This window comes from Onychostruthus taczanowskii, unplaced genomic scaffold (genome assembly GCF_017590055.1).
Source record: "Onychostruthus taczanowskii isolate IOZ18803 unplaced genomic scaffold, ASM1759005v1 scaffold64, whole genome shotgun sequence".
Classification (NCBI taxonomy): domain Eukaryota; kingdom Metazoa; phylum Chordata; class Aves; order Passeriformes; family Passeridae; genus Onychostruthus; species Onychostruthus taczanowskii.
The window spans coordinates 1903621-1926149 of NW_024504122.1; the positions used below are offsets into that span (position 1 = coordinate 1903621).

Sequence of the window (22529 nt, forward strand, 5' to 3'; positions counted from 1 at the left end):
AGAGAGGCAGAAATAAGTAACACAGAATGACAGCATCTCCTCTGCTACATATTGCAAGAGCTCCACAATCTGCTGTGTCTGCTTGCAAAATCCTGGAATTATAAGGACATGTCATGCAGAAACTATGTCATGGTTGGATACTGTAATTGCAATTGAAAATTGCTGTTATCAGCCACTAATGTTGTCATGTCTACCTGAGGGGAGGGAATAAAGGAAAACTGTAATAACAAATAAAATGCATGGAAATTGTATCAACACACTGACAGTACAATGCCAAAAATGCTCACCATTCTTTAAAAACTCTTGTGATGGGTGCAAAACCAGCACAACTCTTTTTATTAAGAGTATGACCCCAAAAAATCTATAGAAGCTGAAGTTGTCTTGACATTAATGTTCACATGAACATTTCTTCAAAGAAATGTTTTTACACGGACTCGAAATTCTCATTCGTTTTTAGCCACACAAAGTCGTCAGTATCCACGAGAGCTTTGTTAACGCCCTGCAGGGAGGGGACGTGGTGCTCTGGGCACAGACCCGATCTGAAATAAAAGGCAAGAGTTAACACAGTCCCACCCGGTGCCTGGAGGGAGGAGGGTCCCTCTGCAGGAACTCTGTCCTGCAGCTGCTGACTCAGGAGTCTGGAGAGCTTGGCCAGTGGTGCCCACGGGGAAAACAGGAGCCAAGGTCCTCTGCAGCATTGTCTTGGGACACTGCCCAGGCTGGGACAGCCCTGCCAGGCTCCCTTTAGCTCAGGCTGATGGGAGTGCACAGACACAGGCAGCTGCCCCTGGCATGCTTCCATCGAGACAACAGCTTTACATCCTCCAGGGAATCACTCGCGTGAGACACCCGTGCACGAGCCCACACGTGCACACCAAGTTACTCCCTAATTTAGCCATTCAAAGGAGATTCATTCCTATCATTTCAGATCAGAAAAGAGAATTTAGTTTAAAGGATTCCTGGAGAATTGTTTTAAGCAATTCCAGCCAAGCCGGGGATCGTGTTTTAGGAAATCACCCAACAGGTGGGAGCAGAAGCTCAGAGCAGGGCTGCTGTCAGGAAGGGATGGAGGCAGATGATAAAGGGGAACCACAAGCTTGCCCACAGCACTCATCAGAAGTAGTAGGGCAGTTGATGATAGAGCAGAAGTTTGAGCATGACCCAGCACCCAGGGCTATCCTTTACCAAATAAATTAATCACAAGCCCTGCAATACCCCAGATTATGTAGGAGCACTGCTTCTGCTCATAGTTGAGCAATAAACATGGCAAAGTAAAATGGAGGTACTACTAGTATTTGCACATCAAGATACCCAGCAACCAAAGCCAGAAATGAAAATGTCATTTTCAAGAAAAATCTTGATGCTCTGCCACAGAAATCAGCTGGAGCTTCAGAATACCCTGTGAGGTTTGGGAATGTTAACATAAAGCCAGTGGTTGCCCCCCCGTCTGCTGGGGTTGCACAAAGACCAGTGCAGCTGCCAGTGTGACTTTCTCTCAGCCCAAAGCTTTTGGCAGGGCCTGACACTGGCTGTACTTCACCACTGCCAGAGCTCTGAGCAGGTTCTGCAATATTCCAACAGCAGCACCTCGTCCTGAGCCATGGGCAGCCCAGCACAGCTCCTCCTTTTGGGTACTCCACCTCCTTCCTTCTCCAAAACTAATGGGGCCAGAAGTAAGCCATGCTTCTCCATCCCCATCTTCCTAGTTTTCTTTCCATACTCACTTTTCCATGCTGCAGGTTTTTATCCCTTCATTTTCTTCTCCTTCTCTCTCCTGCTTCCCTCCCTTTCCCCCTCCCCCTGCTTTCTCTCCCTCTGCACTTTGTGAACTGCTGCGGCAGTGCTGAAGTCCAAAGTTCAGTAACTTGCTAAAGCACACAGATAAATATGAACCTTGGAGAATTTACATTTGCTCCAATGTAAACAGATAGCCAAGGGTCCCTTTATCAGCACTGGCTCAGGACAGTCGTGGGGGGTCTGAAGTGGCTCAATTTTGTATTTTGTTTTTTTTTGGGGGGTGTAAAGGCGGGAGGCTGTGCTGTGCCCACTCTCCTGACAGTCGGGCGTGTTACCTCAGGACCATGGTGTAGGGAAGCTGGAAGCAGGATAACCCAAATTCAAACCCAAGAGACCCCAGGCTGAAGACCATGGTCTCGAAGCTGACTCATCTCCAAGTGGAGCTGCTGGAAGCGCTGCTGGAGTCGGGGCTGACCAAGGAGACCTTGATCAAGGCACTGAGCGAAGCGGAACCCTACGGGCTCCAGAGCGAAAGTCAGCGCGCTATCAATGCCCTCCAGACTGAGAAAGGGGAGCCCTGTCCCGACATCCCCAACCTCCCCAACGGAATGGGGGAGTCCAGGGTATCAGAAGATGAAACCTCAGATGACGGAGAGGAATTTACCCCTCCAATAATGAAGGAGCTGGAAAACTTGAGCCCTGAGGAGGCTGCTCACCAGAAGGCTGTGGTGGAAAGACTATTACAGTAAGGACAGATTTACTGCTCCTCTTTGCTGCTTTCTTGCACTCTCCCTCTAAATCTCTTTTCCTTTCCCCTTCTCCTCTTCTCCCCTAGTGTCCCTAGTACTCCCAACTGATCAAGCTGCACAGAGACAATCTTCATCCATGCCAGGACTAGCAGCCCCCAAATACCCCCAAATGTTCTATAAATGCTCAGATTTTCCTTGCATCTCACTTAAAATGCATGAAGGAAGCTATGGAGCCTGATTACATATTTGACATGCTTATAGCATCAGGCTTCAGCATAGTCCAAGGCCTGTATAGCTCTCATCTCTTTGACAATGTTAGGGTTTAGGATTTAAATTTTTAATACAGTTCACAATTTCAGTCACCAGGATGGAAAAATTTAAAAACTGGTCACTCTGAGCTGGTGCTATATTTGTATGAATGATACAGTGAAGTTGTAACATTTCCCTGCTGAAAGGATATTTAAGGATAATTATATTGTTAATTTCACTGGGGTTTGCTATAGATCATTGGCCAAAACCAAGAGACCTTGTCCTTGTTGTTCTTCTGAGTGGGAAGTCTCCTGACTTTGCTGGGGATTTTTCTTGTACAAAGCACACACCAAATACATGCAGAGGTTAAACCTGGACAGAACTCTCTGCTTCTATCATCCACTGTCTGTCACAGTTACAAAGTACATACACAGCAACAGTTACAGGGTTTGCTGCCACACAAATTTGCCTTTGCACACAAGCATTTTTGAGATTAAAAGACAGGGAAAGTTCCCTGAACCAATAAACCTCACAACAGACTCAGAGAAGTATTCACTCAGTTTCCCATTTGGGATTCTTACTAGGATACAATCCCCTTGGGACACCCAAGAGGTTTGTCCAAGCAAGGATCAGGCCCATCCTACCATCCATCACAACAGATTCCTGACTGCTTTAGGGCTATTCTGAAATGACAAGCTGATAGAAGACAGAGGTGCAGCAACATAATTCTCTTAAAATCTTCACTAAAATTTCTGAGGAATTTCTCAGGCTTGCTGATCACTTTCACATGCAAAGGAAACAACTGAAAATATAACAGCAGAAGCAGCATCAAATCCCACCACAAAAGGCCAGAGCTAAGAAAAGAGCATGACAAGAGTTAGCATTCACTGTAAATACTTAAAAGAAAGCTCCCTGGCAGATGGGGAGTTGATGATTCTGCAGAACCCAAGAGAGGAAAATTCACTGGATCAGCTCTTACCTGGGTGGGAAAACATTCCCTGTAATTCTCTCTTCTTCCTGGCCCAGTATGCCTCATTTCTTCTGCACTTTCAGCTCTTCCACATTGTTAAGTTTTCTCTACTTCCTTTACATCTTTCAGATTCTTTTTACCTATTTCCCTTCTCTCCTCACTATTGTTTCTGCTGCTATTCCTTCCATTTTGTTGTCTCCTTGGCTGATTCTCTCTGCCTCCCACTCTTTTTCTTCCCCTCATCCTTGTCTCCTTCTCATCTTCCTGAGTCTGCGTACAGATCTTGGGGCAGTTTGAGCCCAGTGGCACCGGGCGGGCCCTGGCTAGTTACTAATTATCCAATGGCTTTATTATTTCTCTTTTGTCTTATAAATTTATAGATGAAAATACCCTGATAAGGTCTTTGATCATTAACTTTTGATGGTTTATCAAGTATCTGTCCAGAAAGGAAGCCGTGGAAGTTGAGGAAGAGCCCCCTGGCTTTGTCCCTTTTTCTCTAATGAGTGGGTGAAGCAGGACTGAAGTGACATCTGCTGTGACCTAAGAACAGGCACATGGATGGAGGCAATCCTTCCTGTCACCCTCACTTCAGCACCATTTCTGGCTTCTGATCCTCCCTGCCTTTCTAGGATCTTGCTGCCAGTCTTCCCTGTGCTTACCAGCCTCACCACAAGTCTGACCTCTCTTCCAAAGCTGTGACATTAACACTTTCTGACAAACAGGCAGACAGTCTGCTGAGAGTTTCCATTTCACAAATGGAAACTGAGGCACAGACAAATTCTAGGACCTACCTAAACCCCTGAGACAGCACAGAGGAGACTGGGCAAGGACAGGGATCTCCTAAACCTCACACTGGCTCTTAATTACAAAGGCATTACTCTGAAACATCAGAGATCTCTGTCATCAATCTCCCCCACCACAGGATAGAGCAATTCACTTCTGTTGTTGATGACAATATAGACACCAGAAGCCTCAGTTTCATAAAAATATTACAAGTGAAGCTCTATAGTAGATCAAAATTAATCAAGTTAAAATGAAAAGAGTATGAAGCCTGCATTGACATGTTTCACATTTCTCATCAAATCAGCAGTGTGTCTAAAAATCTGTTCAAAGCATCTGAACCAGTATCAGGGGTTGATAATACCTAAGAAGTTCTTATCTACTAATAAACTTTTTTTTTGTTTTAAGATCAAACCTTTCCATTAACAGATGCCTTAAAGTAATATCCTTAAAATAGCACTGTAAGTATTGTAAAGCAGGGCAGAGCAGTCTATGGTAGAAATTACTTCCAGCAATAGACAAAAGAAAGGCAGGCAAGAATCTCCATGCCCAGGGGTTCCCAGAAAATGGTCGATGCTTGCAAAACTATTTCACCATATACACAAGGGTTTCAAATGCAGAAACCAGATGGAGGCAATTTTCCCTTTAGACAGAAGTCTCTTTGGGTATTATTAACAATTCCTGATCTGACCAAATTTTAACAGAGAGATTGACCTGTGGGCAGCTATTGCTGATACAGGAAAGTCTTTGTGGTAACTGCAGCCATGGATATAAAGCCATTGCTTTATAAAGTAGAATCAGAAAAAGTGTCCATTATTAGGCTTTCCAGGAGCTGGAAAGAGAAAAAATTGACAGCACCAAGAGACCAACTATGTCTTCACAAGACCACTGAAGCTGAAACCGGTTTGAAAAACTCTGGTCAAAGCTGAGTAGAACAGAGAAGATACGCCCACAGGACTGGGTGCACCCATGGGTGTTGATTAGATTTTGTCCCTGTAGAGAAAACATGCTAAAAGGAGTTCAGATAAAGGTTTCTCTAGTGGGGAATTTAATTTTGTCCTTTCATATGTCTCACTGATCTCCCATAGACTTCCAGTTTGAATAAAAACATTCTTTCCATATCAATCTACACACAAAACAAATTGCATCTATGATAAGAAATAAATGACTCAGTAGGGAGGTAGAGCTGTGAGGAGAAACTCCCAGATATTCCCAGAATATAAAGCAAGGAGGAGGCTACCATGGGGGAAGGGATCATACTACTGCAGGTAAAGCAAATGAAGAGAGGTATAGTGACAATCCACCTGTAGGGCAAGGGCTGAAATTCCATTAGGAAAGAGAGAAATTGAGATAAGCAACAGATTTCCCCTGGAGGCAGGGATAAAAGCATGCTTTCCAGGAGGAAAAAAAGAAAACAAAGATATACAATGACAAAGGTGCAGTCTTTCCCCCTGCTTAGAACGGCTCTAGTTGGGGAATCTGGAGATGAAGCTGCCACACCCCTTTCATTTCCACATATAAACCAAGATGAGGCAAACCAGGCCAAGTTCAACAGAAAGGAACACTGCCAGGATGGATGGTCTTACCTTCCCTCTGCCCAGCCTGGCTCCAGGCTGTGCACTGAGTTGTGGAGCAGCTCCAGAGGAAAGGGCTGGGGATGGTCCTGAGCACTTCACAGCTCTGAACCTCTGCTTGAGCAGGGTCTGGTCCAAAGCAGCAATTCAGAACCCACCTCAGGGAAATGAAGGCTTCTCCCACCTGAGAATCAGAACAGGAAAGAAGGGGAGAGAGACAGAATGAGGAAGAGGAGAAGAAAGAAAAGAACAAAGGAAAAATAAAAAGTCAGGAAGAGTGAAGGAGGGAGAAGGTCCCCTGAATGTTACATCTCCAGCTCTCTGGAATGGGTTTTCTTTAATGCTAACAACTTGATATTTACTTTCCATTTAAATTTGAGATGTTGCTATAAATTATCAACCAGCCTCTTGTTCCCTTTGAGTTTATAACTAACTACCTGGGTTACTTATTGTTCAGGTAACAAAAGGGAGGTGAAAACGCCCTTAAAAAGTGACCTCAGAACTAAGAAAATGGGAAGCTGACATGGAGAGAGGACCCTGGCCCCTGTGGTGGGGATGAGACATGGAGAAGGGCTATGCTCACATGGCAATAAGCAACTGAGAGCAGGCGAACAAGAATTCAGAAGAAGAAAGTAAAAGCTACCTGTGTGAGACCAGCTAGGAGACAGATTACACCCTGGAGAACAAGACCTTGGGGAGATAGCTGGCATCTGAGGGGAAAGGGAAACTAAAAGGGAGAAGACAGTCTTGGAGATAGGGAAGGAGAGCTTGAGCAAGGCAGACCTTTGTGCAGTTCTGATTCACTGAAACAATTGAGATTTGACTGTAACAACAAGCAGGAGAACTCAGTTTAGAGTGAAATCCTCCTCTCTGACAGTCAATGATATTCTTATAGCCAGTGAAATGGAAGAGGTTTCAACTTCTGATGTCTTAGCCTGTGATGCAGACTCTGCAGGTGGAACTGTGTATTTGAGCAAGGGCTCAGCTGGCCAGACTGTGATCTCTTGGACTGTGGTGTAGCCTTGGGCCTAAAGTACTTGCTGCTTTGGTTTTGCAGACTGGCTTTGACAATGTACAGAGTAGCCAGGATTTCATACAGCTGTCCTAGGAAATCACACTGTACTAAGATTCCCTGCCCTATTTGGCATCACAAAGCTCCCGGCTGTGTGAAAAGAAGACAAAACCCACAAGTCTTTAACCACTGTGAGAAGAGACTCACAGAACTTATTGGTTTATTCCTGCCACAAAATGAGGATCTCAACAGGGGAGACTGACTCGACTGGGGTGGAGAAAGGAACTAACACATAACAGAGGCTTCCATCAGTGGCAACACAGTCTTTCCTCGTCCTGTGTGAGCCAGAACTCAAACTGAAGAGGCCAGCTTCCCAGTCAGAGGCTTTTCTCCTCTATACAGGGACTTGGACAATGAACACAGGGTGCAGGTGCTGGCCAGACTATCACAAGTACAAAGGCAGAAGACTGGTTTAGGCAGGAGGAGGGAATAAAAAAGGAAAGAAAGAAACAAACAAACAAAAACAACCATAAGGAAAGAAAAGCTTTCTTTCAGCTCAATTTGAGGTTTTTGAAAGAAAAAGATAGTTAAAGGAAGATGCTAAAAATCAGAAGCCTGTATGCAATAGCTCCAATGTAAAAGAGAAACAAATGTTCTATTTTAAGCAGGTTTTCAAAAGGCTGTATCTGACACCATTTGTGTCACACTTTAACTGCTGTGGAGCTTGCTCCTTGGACTACACAGCCCCTGGGAGAGGGGCTGCAGGGGAGCAGAGATAAGGGTGTTTGTACTGAGAGAACAGGTGTGGACTTTGTCCTCCTTATCACCGTGCAGCCTCCGGCAACCTCCTGAGTCAACAAAGCCATGAACAGCACAGTTGTTGCCTGTTGCTCAGACATGTGTGCTCTTGTGACAGTTTCTGCACCATCCCAGGCACCGTTTTTTCTCCCTGCTGCTCCTTTGATGCTGGTGTTGAATATGACACCAGTGTCTTCCTACAGCACTGCAAGCCATTTCCTCCAGACATTTCACACAGAGGCACAGAAGGATGCTCTTGTTCAACGTGAGCCAGGAGCTATTCTGCAGAGGTGCTCTGGCACTGCTTGGGTTTAGACTGATGGGTTTCACATCTATATTTCTACTGTGACTTTCAGCTGGGATGAAATCAATACACAAATTCACAGTCATGTTTTCTCTATTTTCCTCGAGAACCTTAATGGATATTCTAACTGGATATCATAAAACCCAGAGAATCACATCAATTATAAAATCCCAAAATGTTCCTGAAATTTTGTGAGCAGGTCTCCAATAGTTCTATTCCCTCAGCTGTTACCCAAAGGAGGGCAGCAATAGGAGGAATTAGTGGTTTGCCTGTAGTCCTATATTGCATTTAGAAGCTCTGAGTAGACCTAGGTGTGAACCAATGTGTTTGAGTAACACACAGCAGATGTGTAAGAACATAATTCTGGATGATTTGTCATATATATGCATACAGAGCTGTCATGTCACAGCATAATGACAGCCTGTTTCCATTGGCTGAATCATTGCAAGGCAACCCAACCTGGACCAGAATCAGGGCGAGTCAAGTTCAGTCTAGTATCACAATCAATCTGTCTGGGAAATCTCAGTACATCTGCCCCATCTGCTTTAATGAGAGTGGGGTAGAGAAGAAAAGTAATGTAGGGAAAGGGAAGAGACAGGGTGCCTCTGTGTATTGGGAAATTCCTCTGGTAAGCCAAGTCTCCTCCCAAGGGCACACCTAAGTGTGTACAGACAGCACTTCAAAGGAAGCCAGTGCTACATCTTTTGCACTTCATCTCCAATGTCATGCAGTTTTACCCTGCATACAGAGTCAAAACTGAGCAAGGTAGCACACTGAGGAACAGCTTTCCCCCCTGCAGGCAATGAGCACTCTGGCCTCACCAAACGTGATGGTGATGAATGACAAGTACCTCTCAGGAGCTATGCTGCACTTCCATGAAACCCAGGTCTGCTGAGAGCAGGTGTTTGATCTCTCTCCCCTGAGAAATGTTTTCTGTTCCTTCCAGAGAGGATCCCTGGCGAGTAGCAAAGATGGTCAAGTCTTACCTCCAGCAGCACAACATCCCTCAGCGTGAGGTGGTGGACACCACTGGTCTGAACCAATCCCACCTCTCACAACACCTCAACAAGGGCACTCCCATGAAGACCCAAAAACGGGCAGCCCTGTACACCTGGTATGTCCGGAAGCAGCGAGAGGTGGCCCAGCGTAAGTATGGCAACTTCTGCTCTCCTGTCTCAGTGTCACAAAGGCTTCTGCTCTCCCTTGCTTGTCCCTACTCCTTATTGTTCTCAAGGAAAAAATTCCCTTGCCCCTTTGTGCTTGCAGAATTCACACATGCTGGCCAGGGTATCCTGACAGACGAGCCCATGGGAGATGACCTGCCCACCAAGAAGGGAAGAAGAAACCGCTTTAAGTGGGGTCCTGCCTCACAACAGATCCTGTTCCAAGCCTATGAGAGGCAGAAAAACCCCAGCAAAGAAGAGAGGGAGGCACTGGTGGAAGAATGCAACAGGTAAGGGTGGGTGAGTGTCTTTGAGGAAGAGAGGCACAGCAGGGTCCCTCTGCATTCTTGGTGCTTGCTGGTGCCACTGGGAGGCAGGGCAAAGGTACAGCACTGAGTGGCACCACTGACACCAGCCACACTTGAATTAAATGACACAACTGATCATTCCTTGTCCACAGAGTACAAGAAACGCCTCAGGTCTTGCAGGATCCTTCCACACTGTACCAGACCACAGCCACTTTGGGGCTGTGTACTTACTTTGTGTCTCTGAATAAGCTCAGCTCAGCAAGGCTCTCCTTTTCCCAACAGGGCAGAGTGTATTCAGAGAGGTGTTTCCCCATCTCAGGCCCAGGGACTGGGCTCAAACCTGGTGACAGAGGTCAGAGTTTACAACTGGTTTGCCAATCGCAGGAAGGAGGAGGCTTTCCGGCACAAGCTGGCCATGGACACCTTCAGCGGACCACAGCCCACCTCTGCCCCTCCTCTGACTCCACACAGCTCCTCCTCCCTCCAGCCACCTCCTGCTCTCTCACCCAGCAAAGTTCACGGTAAGGAACAATCAGAGGGAGATCTGGAAGAGAGCTGAACCTCCTCAAACTCAGTCACCCAAACTGTCTCCCAAGTCCAGCCCTTCAGGAAATGAATCTACAGATAGAAAAAGCAGATTTGCTACAGGGGAAGAGCAAAGGTGACAAAGAAACCATGTTTCTGGGTGAGGAGAGTGTCTACAAAGTCAAGGGAGATAAAATTCAGTAACAAAACCCACAGCCAAAGCTTCTCACTTACTGTGAGGCCTCCCAGCTAGCCGACATCAACCCCAAATTTCCTGTTCCAGGAGTTATCACTGCCTATCAGCAGTCAGTTCCATGCCCTTTCAGACACGTGTGCCCCTTACTCCTTTCAAGGCCAGCCCCATCAGACTCTGTGACAGACTCTGAGCTTTTAGGCATGAGGAAAAGTCATTCTCCATCCAGAAAGAGCACAGCTTTTTTCAGCTTCATGGGCCAGAGCTGTGGGTTGCTCTTACTCTGAGAAGAGATGATCTCACCGAGACTCCTCTCTACAGCCACTCCAGAGGGGTGGTTTCCTGCTCCCTGCAGCACTCAGCCAGTTAGTGTTTGAGGAAGCAGTTACACCAAATTACAGGGGAAAGTCAGGACAGGGTGTGAGTGCCTGTTCTTCTGGTTCCCCTACTGACCATTAAGCACCTGCCCAAATATCTGGTGGCAAGTGCCTGCAGAGGAAACTGAATATAGTGCCTGCCTAAGTTTCTCACTTGTGACAACCAGTTTCTCTCCTGTTGTGATGCAGGAGTGAGGTACAACCAGCAGCCAGCCAGTGAGGCAGAGTCCTCCAGCAGCAACCACCATGGGAACAGCTCCATGGTGACCACCCAAACCATCCTGCACCAGGTCTCTCCCCCTGGGCTGGAGCCCAGCCAGAACCTGCTGAGCACAGACACTAAGCTGGTAAGTGATGGATACTCCTGTTCTGCTGACTGGGAGATGTCAGGCCATATGAACTATTCATGGGTATTTTTTTCTAGAATGTTCTTAAACCCACCTTCTTATGTTACATAGTCATATGTAACATATTGTTACATAACCTGTTATGCAACAATATGTTATATTAGAGGCACTCTGCACTGACCATGTAAGAGCAATAGGCCTGAGATATATGTGCCCTCTAGACTGTGGGGAGGGCAGGTATTAGAGCATGAACACAATAAGTCATTCCCTCATGAATAATTGAAACAGTCTGTTCTGGAAACACAGCACTCAAGGTATGACAAGATTTCCTTCTTCCCAGGAAACCCTATTCTCTCCTCCTTCCCACAGAGAGATTCTCATCTCTAACTCTTATTTGGACTCTACCCACCCCGAGAGTAGATCAGCCCAGTGGGATTACCAGAACACAGACCCATACTTACAGCTAGTTTATCTGTAAAAATTAAGCCTAACAGCCTGGATGCAGACACATACTGAATAACTAGATTGCCTCCTCAAAGCCAATTTCCTTCTGAGATCTGACCAGACTTTTTCCCACATCATTAACAAAGAAGCATCAGAACTACATGACTGATCATTCTCAGTCCGCAATTCCCTTGTTTTCAGAGAAACAGTCAGCAGAAGTTTGCATTAGCACAGGCTGGCTGGAGGCAAAGTTAAGGTTGCTAAAAATGAGTATGATTTAAATCTCATCAGTCACTCACTCTGCTGGCTTTCTGGTCTCTTGCTGAAGAAAATAAGTCTTTCACGAGGTCCTGAAAATCTTCTACGTCTGTGTTCTAAAAATGATATCAAGGTGGTTTGTCCCACTGTTTAACCTCTTTGTGCTTATTCTTACTAAAGATTCCTTACAGCTTTTTGTCTGAGGGGAGAGAAAAGAAGTATAAGGCATGTAACTTTCTCTATCAGCTAAATTACTAGAATGCTTTTTTGCTCTTCCACAATACTATGACTATAGGTCCCTAAAGGAAACAGGAACTCCTGGATTCCATGCTGAACTCTGCTTCTAGAATTACCATGTGAAGTCACCTGAGCCTCTTAAATTCTCTGAGCTTCTCCTTCTGTCCTCAGCTATGAAACAGAAGATGATCTTTCCCTATAGAGAATGCACTGGGCTTAATCTCATTCTTACGATTTCTTAAATGTGAAAGAACTAAACCAGCAGGGATTTACTCTTAGTGTGTCAAGAGCTGACCTGTGCTAGTTAATTGATGAGCACACAGGAACTGCAGACAAGGATACATGAAGGCCTTCCAGTCAGCAAGGAGGAAGATCAGGAGCAAAGTGTTTGTCACAGCTTTGGGACCCGCCTGCTGCAGGTGGCACATTCGGGGTTCTCCTTTCCCACAGGTATCAGCTCCTGGAGGAACTCTCCCTCCTGTCAGCACCCTGACTGCCCTGCACAGCCTCGAGCAAAGCCCACACACGCTGAGCCAGCAGACCCAGAACCTGATCATGGCATCCCTGCCGGGGGTGATGGCGATCGGGGCGGGCGAGACCCCGTCCCTGGCTCCCGCCTTCACCAACACGGGCGCCTCCACCCTGGTGATCGGTGAGTGGAGCCCGCAGGACCCTGCTTCCTGCAGCAACAGCTGCCTCTCCTGGTTACAATTACCTGCCCCATTTCCAAAGCCTTATCACTAAGCTGGCAGTGACACCAACCTGAGGAAATTGTCCCCAGAGATCAGCAGCACTGTTGGCAAGTACCAGTGGATTAAGGACAGACGTTCCTCGTTCATGGTAGAATTACATTACACACAAAACCCACGTTTTAAGAGTAAGGGGCTTTTACAATCTATTCCAATGCCAATGTTTTGGTTTGCTGCTCTTCATCTTTCCAAATATAAATATAATACTTCCTTAAAATGGTGACAATTAAAGCACGTTCATTGTGCTTGAAAGACAAAACACCGTGTTCCACTTCCTGCAAAGAGCAGCATATGCCTTTGGAATTCTCAGCAGTAATTACTACTTTTTTTTATATTTTTCACTTTGACAGCTTGTCTGGACTTTTACGAGATTTCTTTTCATTCCAAGACTAGTCTACTGCCAAAGTGCATCTCATTAGAGGAAAGGAAAATAAAGTGCACACTCTTTTCTTACACTTTCTTCCCAGGAAGAAAGAGGCCTTGTTTTGTTCCATGGTGACAGCTGTGAACTAATTTCCATTTCTTCCCAAGATTATTATATGGATTTGAATTCTGTGTAAACAAACAAACAAACAACAACAAAAAAAAAAAAAATAAAAAAAAAAAAAAAAAAACCCCAAAACAAACAAAAACCCAAAAAAACAAAACAAAACAAAAAAAACCCACCAAACTGGAGTGCTGGAAAGACCTGCTGATTTACAGGGTCTGGACAGTTGTGGGAAATGGGCAGTAATGTGTGAAACTTCTACCTCTCTCACTGATTCAAACTTCTTAATTTGGCAGCCCTAGTAAAAAGAGTTGAAACTCCATTCCACGTGGCTTGACAGCTACAGTCTAGTTGTCTGTGTTGCCAACAGTTTCATAAAATAAGAAGAGTAAATTAACTGGGCACTGAGGTGATGCTCTGAATTTATTTTTGAGCAAGGCTTCCCTGGCGATCACTAAACTGGAAAAGAAGCTATATTGGTACACAAGAATGTAGACAGGAACAAACACTGGAAACCAGAGGTGGGTTTATGCACTTTTTGGACATTTCCACTTTGCTCTCACAGGCATGAAATCTATCCATAGACAGCCAAGGGAACCAAGGGAACACCTGAAAAGCAGGATCTAAAACCACCCTGCAGTGACAGGCTGCCCCAATGGCTGTTTCACATGCCCCTCTTGCAGAGCAGCCACACTCCTCCTGCAGTGTGGACACCACTGGCAGCAGTCCTTGTTTTCCAGGCTTGGCCTCAACCCAGCCCCAGAGTGTTCCTGTAATAAACAGCATGGGGAGCAGCCTCACTACCCTGCAGCCTGTTCAGTTCTCCCAGCAACTGCACCCATCCTACCAGCAGCCCCTCATGCAGCAGGTCCAGAGCCACATCAACCAGAGCCCCTTCATGGCTACCATGGCTCAGATCCAGAACCCTCACGGTAAGAACATGAACTCATTTGCTTAAGTAAACAAAAATAAAGACACTGTTCCTGGAGTGCATTTGCTGGGTCCTTGGGCTTACAGCATTCTGTTTTCCTCCTCTGTTATTGTTGCTCTAATTATGAAATTCTTTTCTATTGCATTTATCTCCCTGTCCCTCCAACTCCCAGCATTTTGGAGACAGACAGCAGGTCCCATTGCATGAAGAGAACAACTCAGCCAAAGCTCCAGCATCCACATTATGTTGTTTTCTTTCATGTACAGCTCTCTATGGCCCCAAATCTGAAGTGACTCAATACACACACGCAGGCCTCTTACCACAAACCATGGTGATAACAGACACAGCCAATCTCAGTGCCCTGACCAACCTGACACCAACTAAACAGGTAACAGCCTTTCTTTAGCCTTTCTTCCCCCTCCTGAGAGCTGCACGCATCTGCAGGCAGCTCCTTGCATGTCAGAGAGCTTTTGGGTGTGTCTATGCTATCCCAGCAGAAGCATCTTTCTCATCTCCTGCCCTGCTGGTACCGGAGGCACTAGAGCAAGTTCTTCACTGCATCATCCAGGAGGACTTCACCTCCCCAGAAACTGCACCTGCTCAGTGCTTCTCTCACAGCTTTTAGAAGGGATGTAGAAGCCAGGCACTATTAACTCTCTTTTCTCCAGGCATTCACACCTGACTCAGAGACTCACACCGAGTCTGGGATGCACACACCAGTGTCACAGGCACCAACAATCCATCTACAGAACCAAGACACAACAATCCAGCACCTTCAGCCAGGCCCACGCCTCACCTCGAGCCCTGCTGGTAAGAGCAGCAGCCACTATTGTAGCTCTTAGGCCATGTATTGCCTAGCTTTTCTAGCCAACCCTGTAAAATCCAGTTAGAAAATGGTAATTGGGGTTCTCAATTCCCTAAATTGGCTCTGCCAGTGTCCTGAGGGGTTTGAAAAGTCAATACAAGGAAAAGATTCAGAGCAGAGTCCATGTAAGGCCACACTGTGGAAATTGGTCCCCTTCAGAAAGGCAAATACCTTGAAAAATATCAACAAAAATCAGTGTCAATGAGTACCCAGTCCTGTGGGCAGCTTTCAGGGCTGAGAAGCCCAAGACTCCCTCATGAAGACTCCAATTGGGTCTTCCCAGTTCTAAGAGGAGAACTAGGACATCAGCTAGAATTCTTAGAACTGAGCTCTCTGGAGATTGCTGCCCTCAATGTTTTCAGGCTGGCTGTGGACCCAATCCAGGTATTTAGCAACACACAAAACACACAGACAGAAGCAGTTATGGCCCCAAGCCAGGAGGGCACAGCCATGCTGGAAATTGGGGTGTACATGCAATAAAGGGACTGATGAGAATCTGCAACTGACTTCTGCCTGTACCTTTGGCAGTGTCCTCCAGCAGCCTGGTGCTGTACCAAAGCTCTGACTCCACCAACAGCCACAGCCAGCTGCTGCCATCCACTCACAACGTCATTGAGACCTTCATCTCCACACAGATGGCATCTTCCACCCAGTAACCACCACAAGCAGCTCCTGAGTGACTGCCACAACCAACCTGCCAGGTGCAACTCCAGCCGTGTTTGCCACCACAGCCTCACACAAACCCCTGCTCAGCTGCCTCCAGGAGAGAAAACGTCTCAGGCTCAAGACAGACAACATGGAAAGATGATGCTGGCACTGCTGAAATCCACTGCCACCCACCTCTACCCCCCAGAAAAAAACTCCCAGCAAACCTAAACCCCAGCAGCCAGCTCAGAATGGCCAGACATCCTTTTGTGGCTGCCCAAGAAGGAATCCCAACAGTGCCAGGACGTGGATGTGACTTTAATTCGCTCAGCTTTCATCAGGCTGGGTCTGTATGAACCTGCCAGTACCAGACTAAATCGTGTGGGAAAGAGCAAGGCTGAGCTGCCAAAGAAGGGACACCACCTTTAAACACTCTCCTCCTTTGCAAGGAAGCACCAACAGGAACTACAATAATTGACAGCACCTTGGAAGTTCCTGACTTTGCAAAGAGAATAACCAAGAAACAAATTTGGGAATGGCTTGGCACAAACCTGTCAGTATGGGATCACTGACAAGCTATAAATCCTTAATTAACCACCAAAATACCAAACATTCTCAGTTAAAAATGACCTGCTCTAAAATCATGCTATCCTAGTGGAAATGGCTTGGTTGTTTTTGATATAGCTCTGCTTTGTTTTAAATGCAGAAATTAAAGTTTAACAGCTGCAAGAAGATTCCAGTTCTCTGCATTAACCCTGTGGATTCTCATCTGACTTACTGAATGATTTGCAGGAGGGCATTCCCCACTGGTCCCCTACACTGCCCAGCACCTGGGAGGTTCCCATGCTCCACACAGAGGAGAGTTTCCCACAGTTTTCTCTATAAACACTCAGCCTAGATTCATTTTACAGAACATGGCTCATTCTCACCTTCCATGTAGGCTTGATTTGTAGTTCTTTGTATGCAAATAACTGCCCAGGGGTCTAAGAGTCTGGCTTGCACTAAGTGAAGAGTTTTAGTCCCAAGGATCTACTTAAGTAATTCCTCTTCTAATTATTCCTCTCTATTTACTCTCAACATCCACATCACTGATACATCACTAGCTAGACATGAAAACAGCCCCAACTAAGAGGTTTTTGTCTGTGACAAACTGAGCTACTCTTTTAACTGTGAAATGGATGAAAAACCTTGAGACTGGAAGGGAGAACTGAAAAAGCCCAACAGTGAACTCTTCAGTTATCATATCTGGGAATATCAAAATTGCAGAAGTCTGTCAAAAGTTTCATAAGAGTTTCCTCTAGATACCATCAACAATTTCAGTAATGAGATTCTGTGAGGAATTTTATCCTAGAATTGTTTCCTAATTTCCCATGTACACCAGTTGCAAATATATCTAATTTCCAGTTAGCATAAAAATAAACCCAAAACAAAGCAAAAGGAAATGTTTAGGCCATCATGCATTTGAAAGCCCAGGTTTAAAATTCAGTACACTGAAGTTTTAACTGCACATAAGGCAAGTAACTTCTGCTGGCACATTCTGTTAGATTATAAGCCAATTTTCTACTCAGCTTTTCTATTTCTGGATGGCAGCTGTGTTTTTTTGACTAAAAACCAGCAAGAATCTTACAACAATTTCCCATGCTCAAAGAGCTACACTTCACTCTTTTGGTTTCTCTAATCTGGCTTTCTGAACTTCTGAATTGGGCCATTAAATTGGATCTCCTGAAACCCAGGAATCTTAAAAACATAAGTATCTATCAGTAACACTTCATCTCCTGAAAGACTGGGAAGTGAAGAATAAACAGACAATGAGTGAAAACTACCAAACCTCACAGTATTTCAGGGAGACAAAAGTCATTAACCAGCCCAAACAAGGACTTAAAGGTGGTTTTTAAATTATGTTTAAGTCCTTCCTGTAGCAATTTCATAGCATTGATCATCCAGCAACTAAAAAGCCATCCTGAGCCACCTCTAGCTCTGCGGGGGACAAGCAAGAAAGCCACTGTTGTACAAAACCTTCCAAATTAAGTAGGTCCAAGAGTGTAGTAAAATTTAATAACAACAGATGCCATAAAAAACCCTGTACATAAAAAAAATTTCAACGGAGACAAGTGGAACAGTAGGATGCATTTACACCAACCCTGAAATCAGCTCACCACACACAGTTTATGTGCAGGGGCCCTGGAGAGGTGCAGATTGCAGAGGGATTAGTAACACAGCAGGTTTCAAAAACAGATTGTTATGATGCTTGCAGGAAAAAAATAAGGGGCCCTGATTTCTGACAGGACACTTTTGATAAATGTGTCTCCCACGGGCTGGAGCTATTCTTAGTAGTCTACAAGAGAAAAAGCAGTTGATCACCTGTTGCCATGTAAACCAAATTCAATTCATCATACACTTTCTCCAGAAGGGTTTCAGATGTGAAGGAACAGACCAGGAGGAATGCAGCTATGATCACATCCCTCTGTCATGAAAGTCTGGCACAGTATTTAATCCTTTTAGATTGGGCCTGCATAAGCAGCAGCACAAACAACTGCTGTGTGAGGAGAACAATGTTCCCTTCCTCGGGGACGCCAGGAGCACAGGAAGTCACTTAATTAGTCTCTCAGGCCACTGAGCTTTTAGAACAGACACTATGCCAATTAATTTTCCCTCATCTGCAGCAACTCTTATTGTTAGGCTTTCTTTCGGTTTCCTTCACCCATCACAACCACCTGCTGTTTGCAGAGCAAAATCATCATTCTTTTTTCTTCTTTTTCTTCTTCACAGCTCCTGGCAGCACAGAGTTCTCTCTGTGATTGCTGTTCTGTCTCTCCTGCTGGCCATTTGCAGACACCAACCGAGGCAAATCTTTGCAGATCTGGTCACACTCTGCTGCGTCTATTATTTTCTCTTGAATATTATTCTCTCTCCTAATTTTCTTCTTCTTCTTTTTTTTCTGGTTGGGCTCTACATAACCCTGACTCTGATCCTGGCTGGACAATGCAGGGAAAGCACTTTGCTTCAGAATATCTGCAGCTGACACGGCAGCCTCCTGGCACCTCTGCCACTCTTCGTCACTGTCCGTGTCACTGGAAAGGTAACAAGAGGGAAGGAAGTTGTGGTGCACTTCTGCTTTGAATTCACCCAAAACCTGGACAGCAGAGTAATCTGAGATGAGAAGACACTGTAAACATCCAATGGCTCTGGGGCTCCCACACCCACAGTTTGCATTTAACCAGTCTGAAGGCCAATGTGTTCTTTACACACACTAGGAGGGGAAAGAAAATCTCCCACAAACACTTATAGTTCCACAGCACTAAAAAAGAAACACAATTCTGGTCTAGTCAAATATAAAAGTCATAAATACACATCTCAAGCTCTTTAGCTTCCTATTCCCTTGTGGGAGTCCCAGCTGCCTGTGAAATGTGGCATGCAACAGTAGCCAAGGAGAAAGCAGCTGGCAGCACCTCACCTGGAGCTAACTGGCCTCCTCCTCCCTGCTGCAGGGCAAGGCTCTGGTTTCCCTCGGTCTCCGGGGACAGAGGAAGAGAAGAGGCGAAAACCTGAAGTATGGAAAGGGGGTTTTAGGCAGAATATAAAACAGAGGTGGAAGCAATCTACTGCTGTTTCCCTGGAAGGCTCAGTGCTGTTTCTGTATTTCCACAGTGCTAGACAGCAATTGTTTGGGACTGTGTGGGAGGACTTGGGGCACAGGGGTCAGAGCTGCAGAGTGACAGCCTTCACAGACACCACCAGAAATCCTTTCAGTGCAAATGTTTATTAGCCAGTTGGAAGTACAGCTGGTGATGGACAGGATCCATCCCACCTGCCAGCAGTTAACAGGCACAAAACAGCCACGATGGCTGAGACTGGAACTCACCATCATCTTCAGAGTCAGACTGTGCCAACGAAGTCTGTGATGGTCCTGATGAGTCCTTCAAGACAGTGATGAAACTAAAAGAAAACCCCAGTCAGATCTCAGACAGGTTTGTGCAAACTGAGCTGCAGTTGGATATTTCTGGGAACCAAGACTAGAGGGAGATGTTGCACAGATCCTTTTCAGTAAGTGAGGTTGCCTCAGCTCCCTGTTCCCAGAGCAGACCAGGCTTCTCTCCTCAGCAATGCAAGCCACAAGAACAGTTTAAAAACAGCATTTCTACGGGCAGCTCTGAACAGCAGGAATTCCAGTTCTCCAGGGCCGTGCTTCACAACAGATAGAGTGGCAGCCCAGTACCAGGCATCCTGCCAGCACAGCCCTGAATCAGGTACTGGTGCAGCTTGTAAGAACAAATCAAAGATTCTCCTGCCAGCCTTTACATGATGGAAGTCTCTTTTCTCCCCACAAGATGTTCACCACAGAGGCAAATGAAGACAACCAGTGCTGCACAGAGAGTTTTGACCAGATGGGCACAGCACATCAGAAAAATTAGGTCACAGAATACTGGAAGCTTGTACTTAATACAGGCATGAAGGAGACAAGATGTTGAATTTCCTGGGTTTAGCACACAAACACATCAGAATAACTGAGCCACAGAACACAGGTTTCAAGCCTTGCATACCTGTCTAGCATGGTTCCCAGTTTCTTTGCAACGTGTGCTCTGAACTCTGGAGTTGTCTGGAGCTCATTGTCACCCTCCTGGCGGCCGATTGCCTCACGCCCGTTTGAAATAAGAACAAGGATTATCTCTTTCGAGGCCAATAACATCTGGCCCTCTCACCCAAACCCTTAAAAACATACTATTCTGTTCAGATTTAAGCATCATTTCAGATTAGGTTGGACTAATTCCCCAAACAGAAACTTCCCCTTTCAGTATGAAGTATCACAAGGTACAAAGTAGAAACAGCACAAATACTACACATTATTTTTTTTTTTCAGGGAAACATTAAGTCTGAAACCAGAAGCAAAAATACCTCAGGCTTGGCTGATCTTTAAGCTGCAACCGATCCTTTTTAAAGTCCCCTGAAAAGAATGGAGCAAAGGTACATTTAGAGACCTGCGGCCAGGACCTCTTTAACTCCCATCAGGTGCATGTTAGAGCATAAGGAATAAATAACGCCTGCAAGACAGCCCTGGGACTCCTGCGGGGGAGAACAGTTATGAGGGGAACGGGGAACTTCCCTCAGGCCATGGCTGCAGGGAGGGGGCTCTGGGCCCGGCTGGAGGCCGGACATGGCCTCGGGAGGGCCGGGCAGAGCCCCCTTCACTTCTGACACCGGCACCGCGGCAGAGCGGAATCCCCGCGGCCAGGAGGAGCTGCGGAGGGGCCGGGCCGAAGCGGCGGGGCGGGGAAGAGAGAGGAGGGCGCGCCGCAGCGGGGGAGCAGAGCCCAGCCTGTTCGCCGCCTCTCACCGCTGCGCGGCTCCGCCCGCGCCGCCGCCAGCGCGGTGCAGTCCCAGGCAGCCTCCCGGAACCGCGCGGCCGCTTCCCCGCCGCTGTCCGAGTCCGAGCCGGTGTCGCTGTCCGGGCCCGAGCCGCCCCTGGGCGCCGCCATCTTGCAAGCGCGGGACACGCTGGGCGCTGTGGTCCGGCCGCGGCGCATGCCGGGAGCTGTAGTCTGGCCGCGGTGCATGCCGGGCACCGTAGTCCGTCACGGCTCCCATACCCGAATTTCATAAACTCATCCTTGTTTTAATAACTTCTGGAGGACACGGTTCAAGTCTTTGGGGCCCTGGTAGCTTTCTAATCAGTTACTACACCGACATGAAAATTTTTGGTGGAATGTGGAAGCTGCGCCCAACTCTGCCCCTTTGCTGACAGGCTGAAAACACGAGAGCTGCTTTGCTGGAGGTTTTCACCGCTCTGCAGGTAGGACTGCTTTGTGTGTTCCGCATGCCACCAGCACTGTCACATTACGTGCTACATTTTCCTCTCAACTTGACGTTTTGTGGTGTGATACAACAACATGTTTGGTGATTCCAAACATGGAATCAATGGATATCCATATCCAATGGATAACCATTTTGCCATGGGTTTTGCCAAGCCTGTGTGCTGCTGAAAGAAGCAGGAAGACTCTGTATAAATGTTTTTATCCTGCCGGACGCTTCCTGGCTTGCACCTTCCAACCTTCTCGCTAGAGCTGTGCAGTCTCAGGCTGCAGACAATATCCTTGGGCTCTTTCTTGGCACTAGCTTCCCTTTGTTTTTTCACTATTTCCTCAGGAAACTCACCTTCTGTAGTGCAAGACCTTGGTTTAGGATTCACCCATTCTCCACTGCGTAAAAGAACAAGTAATTTTGGTCTGTCTTGTACCTTGGAGTGCTCAGGACTGGGGTGCCCTCAGAGCTGGGACAAACCCTCCAGAAATGCCTTCTCAGGCAGGTCACCTCCTCTCCCTCGCTTTCATCCCTCTGTTTCTTTGGTTTCTCACAACTGTATAAATACCTCTATCAAGCTCTAAATACCTTTATCGAGCTTTAAATGCCTTTATCAAGCTCTCTCTTTCCATCCTGGAGTTTCTCAGCTCAGATTCTCTCCATCCTGAACCTGTTTCTCAGCTCAGATCCTTAGCACTCTACACTCGTAAGTCAACAATTTGTTTCCCAAACTTCCTTCCTTCCCTTTCCGTCCTTCCTTCCTTTTCCGTCCTTCCTTTTCTTTCCTCCCTTCCTGCTCGGGCCGATCATTCGGTACGAACTCCTTGCAGTCCCCGGCAGCCGCCGTTTGGACGCGGCCCGCACCCTCCGCGGGCAGCAGAGCCGCCCACGCCCGCAGAACCGGGGGTCGCGGCGGGGCCCGAGCAGCCCGGGCCGTTCGCCCCGGAGGATCCCGAGGTAACGAGCGCCCGTGGGGCCGGCTGAGGAGGGGCCGCGGCGGGCGGGTGTCGCTGCCCGCGGCCCCCCGGCCG

General features: G+C 46.7%; 3 protein-coding genes across 4 annotated transcripts in view; 2 read left to right on the forward strand and 1 right to left on the reverse strand.

The window, feature by feature from the left end:
* The first annotated feature begins 545 nt into the window (after positions 1–545).
* On the forward strand, positions 546–16876 carry HNF1A (HNF1 homeobox A). 2 transcript variants are annotated; one of them, XM_041420568.1, is made up of 10 exons: positions 546–2482; positions 9120–9319; positions 9440–9626; positions 9927–10165; positions 10929–11086; positions 12476–12677; positions 14002–14193; positions 14459–14580; positions 14861–15002; positions 15586–16876. In XM_041420568.1, the coding sequence occupies exons 1-10, from the start codon at positions 2148–2150 to the stop codon at positions 15711–15713; spliced, it is 1905 nt and encodes a 634-aa protein (XP_041276502.1). In that variant the 5' UTR covers positions 546–2147; the 3' UTR covers positions 15714–16876. The 2 variants fall into 2 exon arrangements, with proteins under 2 accessions (XP_041276502.1, XP_041276501.1); XM_041420567.1 differs by having other exon boundaries at positions 9120–9626.
* Positions 16877–17737: 861 nt separating this feature from the next.
* On the reverse strand, positions 17738–21490 carry CUNH12orf43 (chromosome unknown C12orf43 homolog). Its single transcript, XM_041420558.1, has 6 exons — positions 21035–21490; positions 20596–20644; positions 20244–20342; positions 19565–19638; positions 19157–19247; positions 17738–18773 (listed from the first exon to the last, which is right to left on the reverse strand). The coding sequence occupies exons 1-6, from the start codon at positions 21252–21254 to the stop codon at positions 18440–18442; spliced, it is 867 nt and encodes a 288-aa protein (XP_041276492.1). The 5' UTR covers positions 21255–21490; the 3' UTR covers positions 17738–18439.
* Positions 21491–22295: 805 nt separating this feature from the next.
* The window catches only part of RNF185 (ring finger protein 185), a 13953-nt gene continuing 13719 nt past the window's right edge, over positions 22296–22529 (forward strand). The window contains exon 1 of the mRNA XM_041420564.1: positions 22296–22455. The gene's annotated coding sequence lies outside the window, so the exon portion shown is untranslated. The remainder of the gene's footprint in view (positions 22456–22529) is intronic.

Coding starts and splice junctions, on each gene's coding strand:
- HNF1A (XM_041420567.1), top strand. CDS start 2,148: ATGGTCTCGAAGCTGACTCATCTCCAAGTGGAGCTGCTGGAAGCGCTG. Junction 9,627..9,926: donor CTGGTGGAAGAATGCAACAG/GTAAGGGTGGGT, acceptor TTTTCCCAACAG/GGCAGAGTGTATTCAGAGAG. Junction 15,003..15,585: donor CCTCACCTCGAGCCCTGCTG/GTAAGAGCAGCA, acceptor TACCTTTGGCAG/TGTCCTCCAGCAGCCTGGTG.
- CUNH12orf43 (XM_041420558.1), bottom strand. CDS start 21,254: ATGCACCGCGGCCAGACTACAGCTCCCGGCATGCGCCGCGGCCGGACC. Junction 20,343..20,595: donor AAAGATCAGCCAAGCCTGAG/GTATTTTTGCTT, acceptor TATTTCAAACGG/GCGTGAGGCAATCGGCCGCC. Junction 18,774..19,156: donor AGGAGGCCAGTTAGCTCCAG/GTGAGGTGCTGC, acceptor TTACCTTTCCAG/TGACACGGACAGTGACGAAG.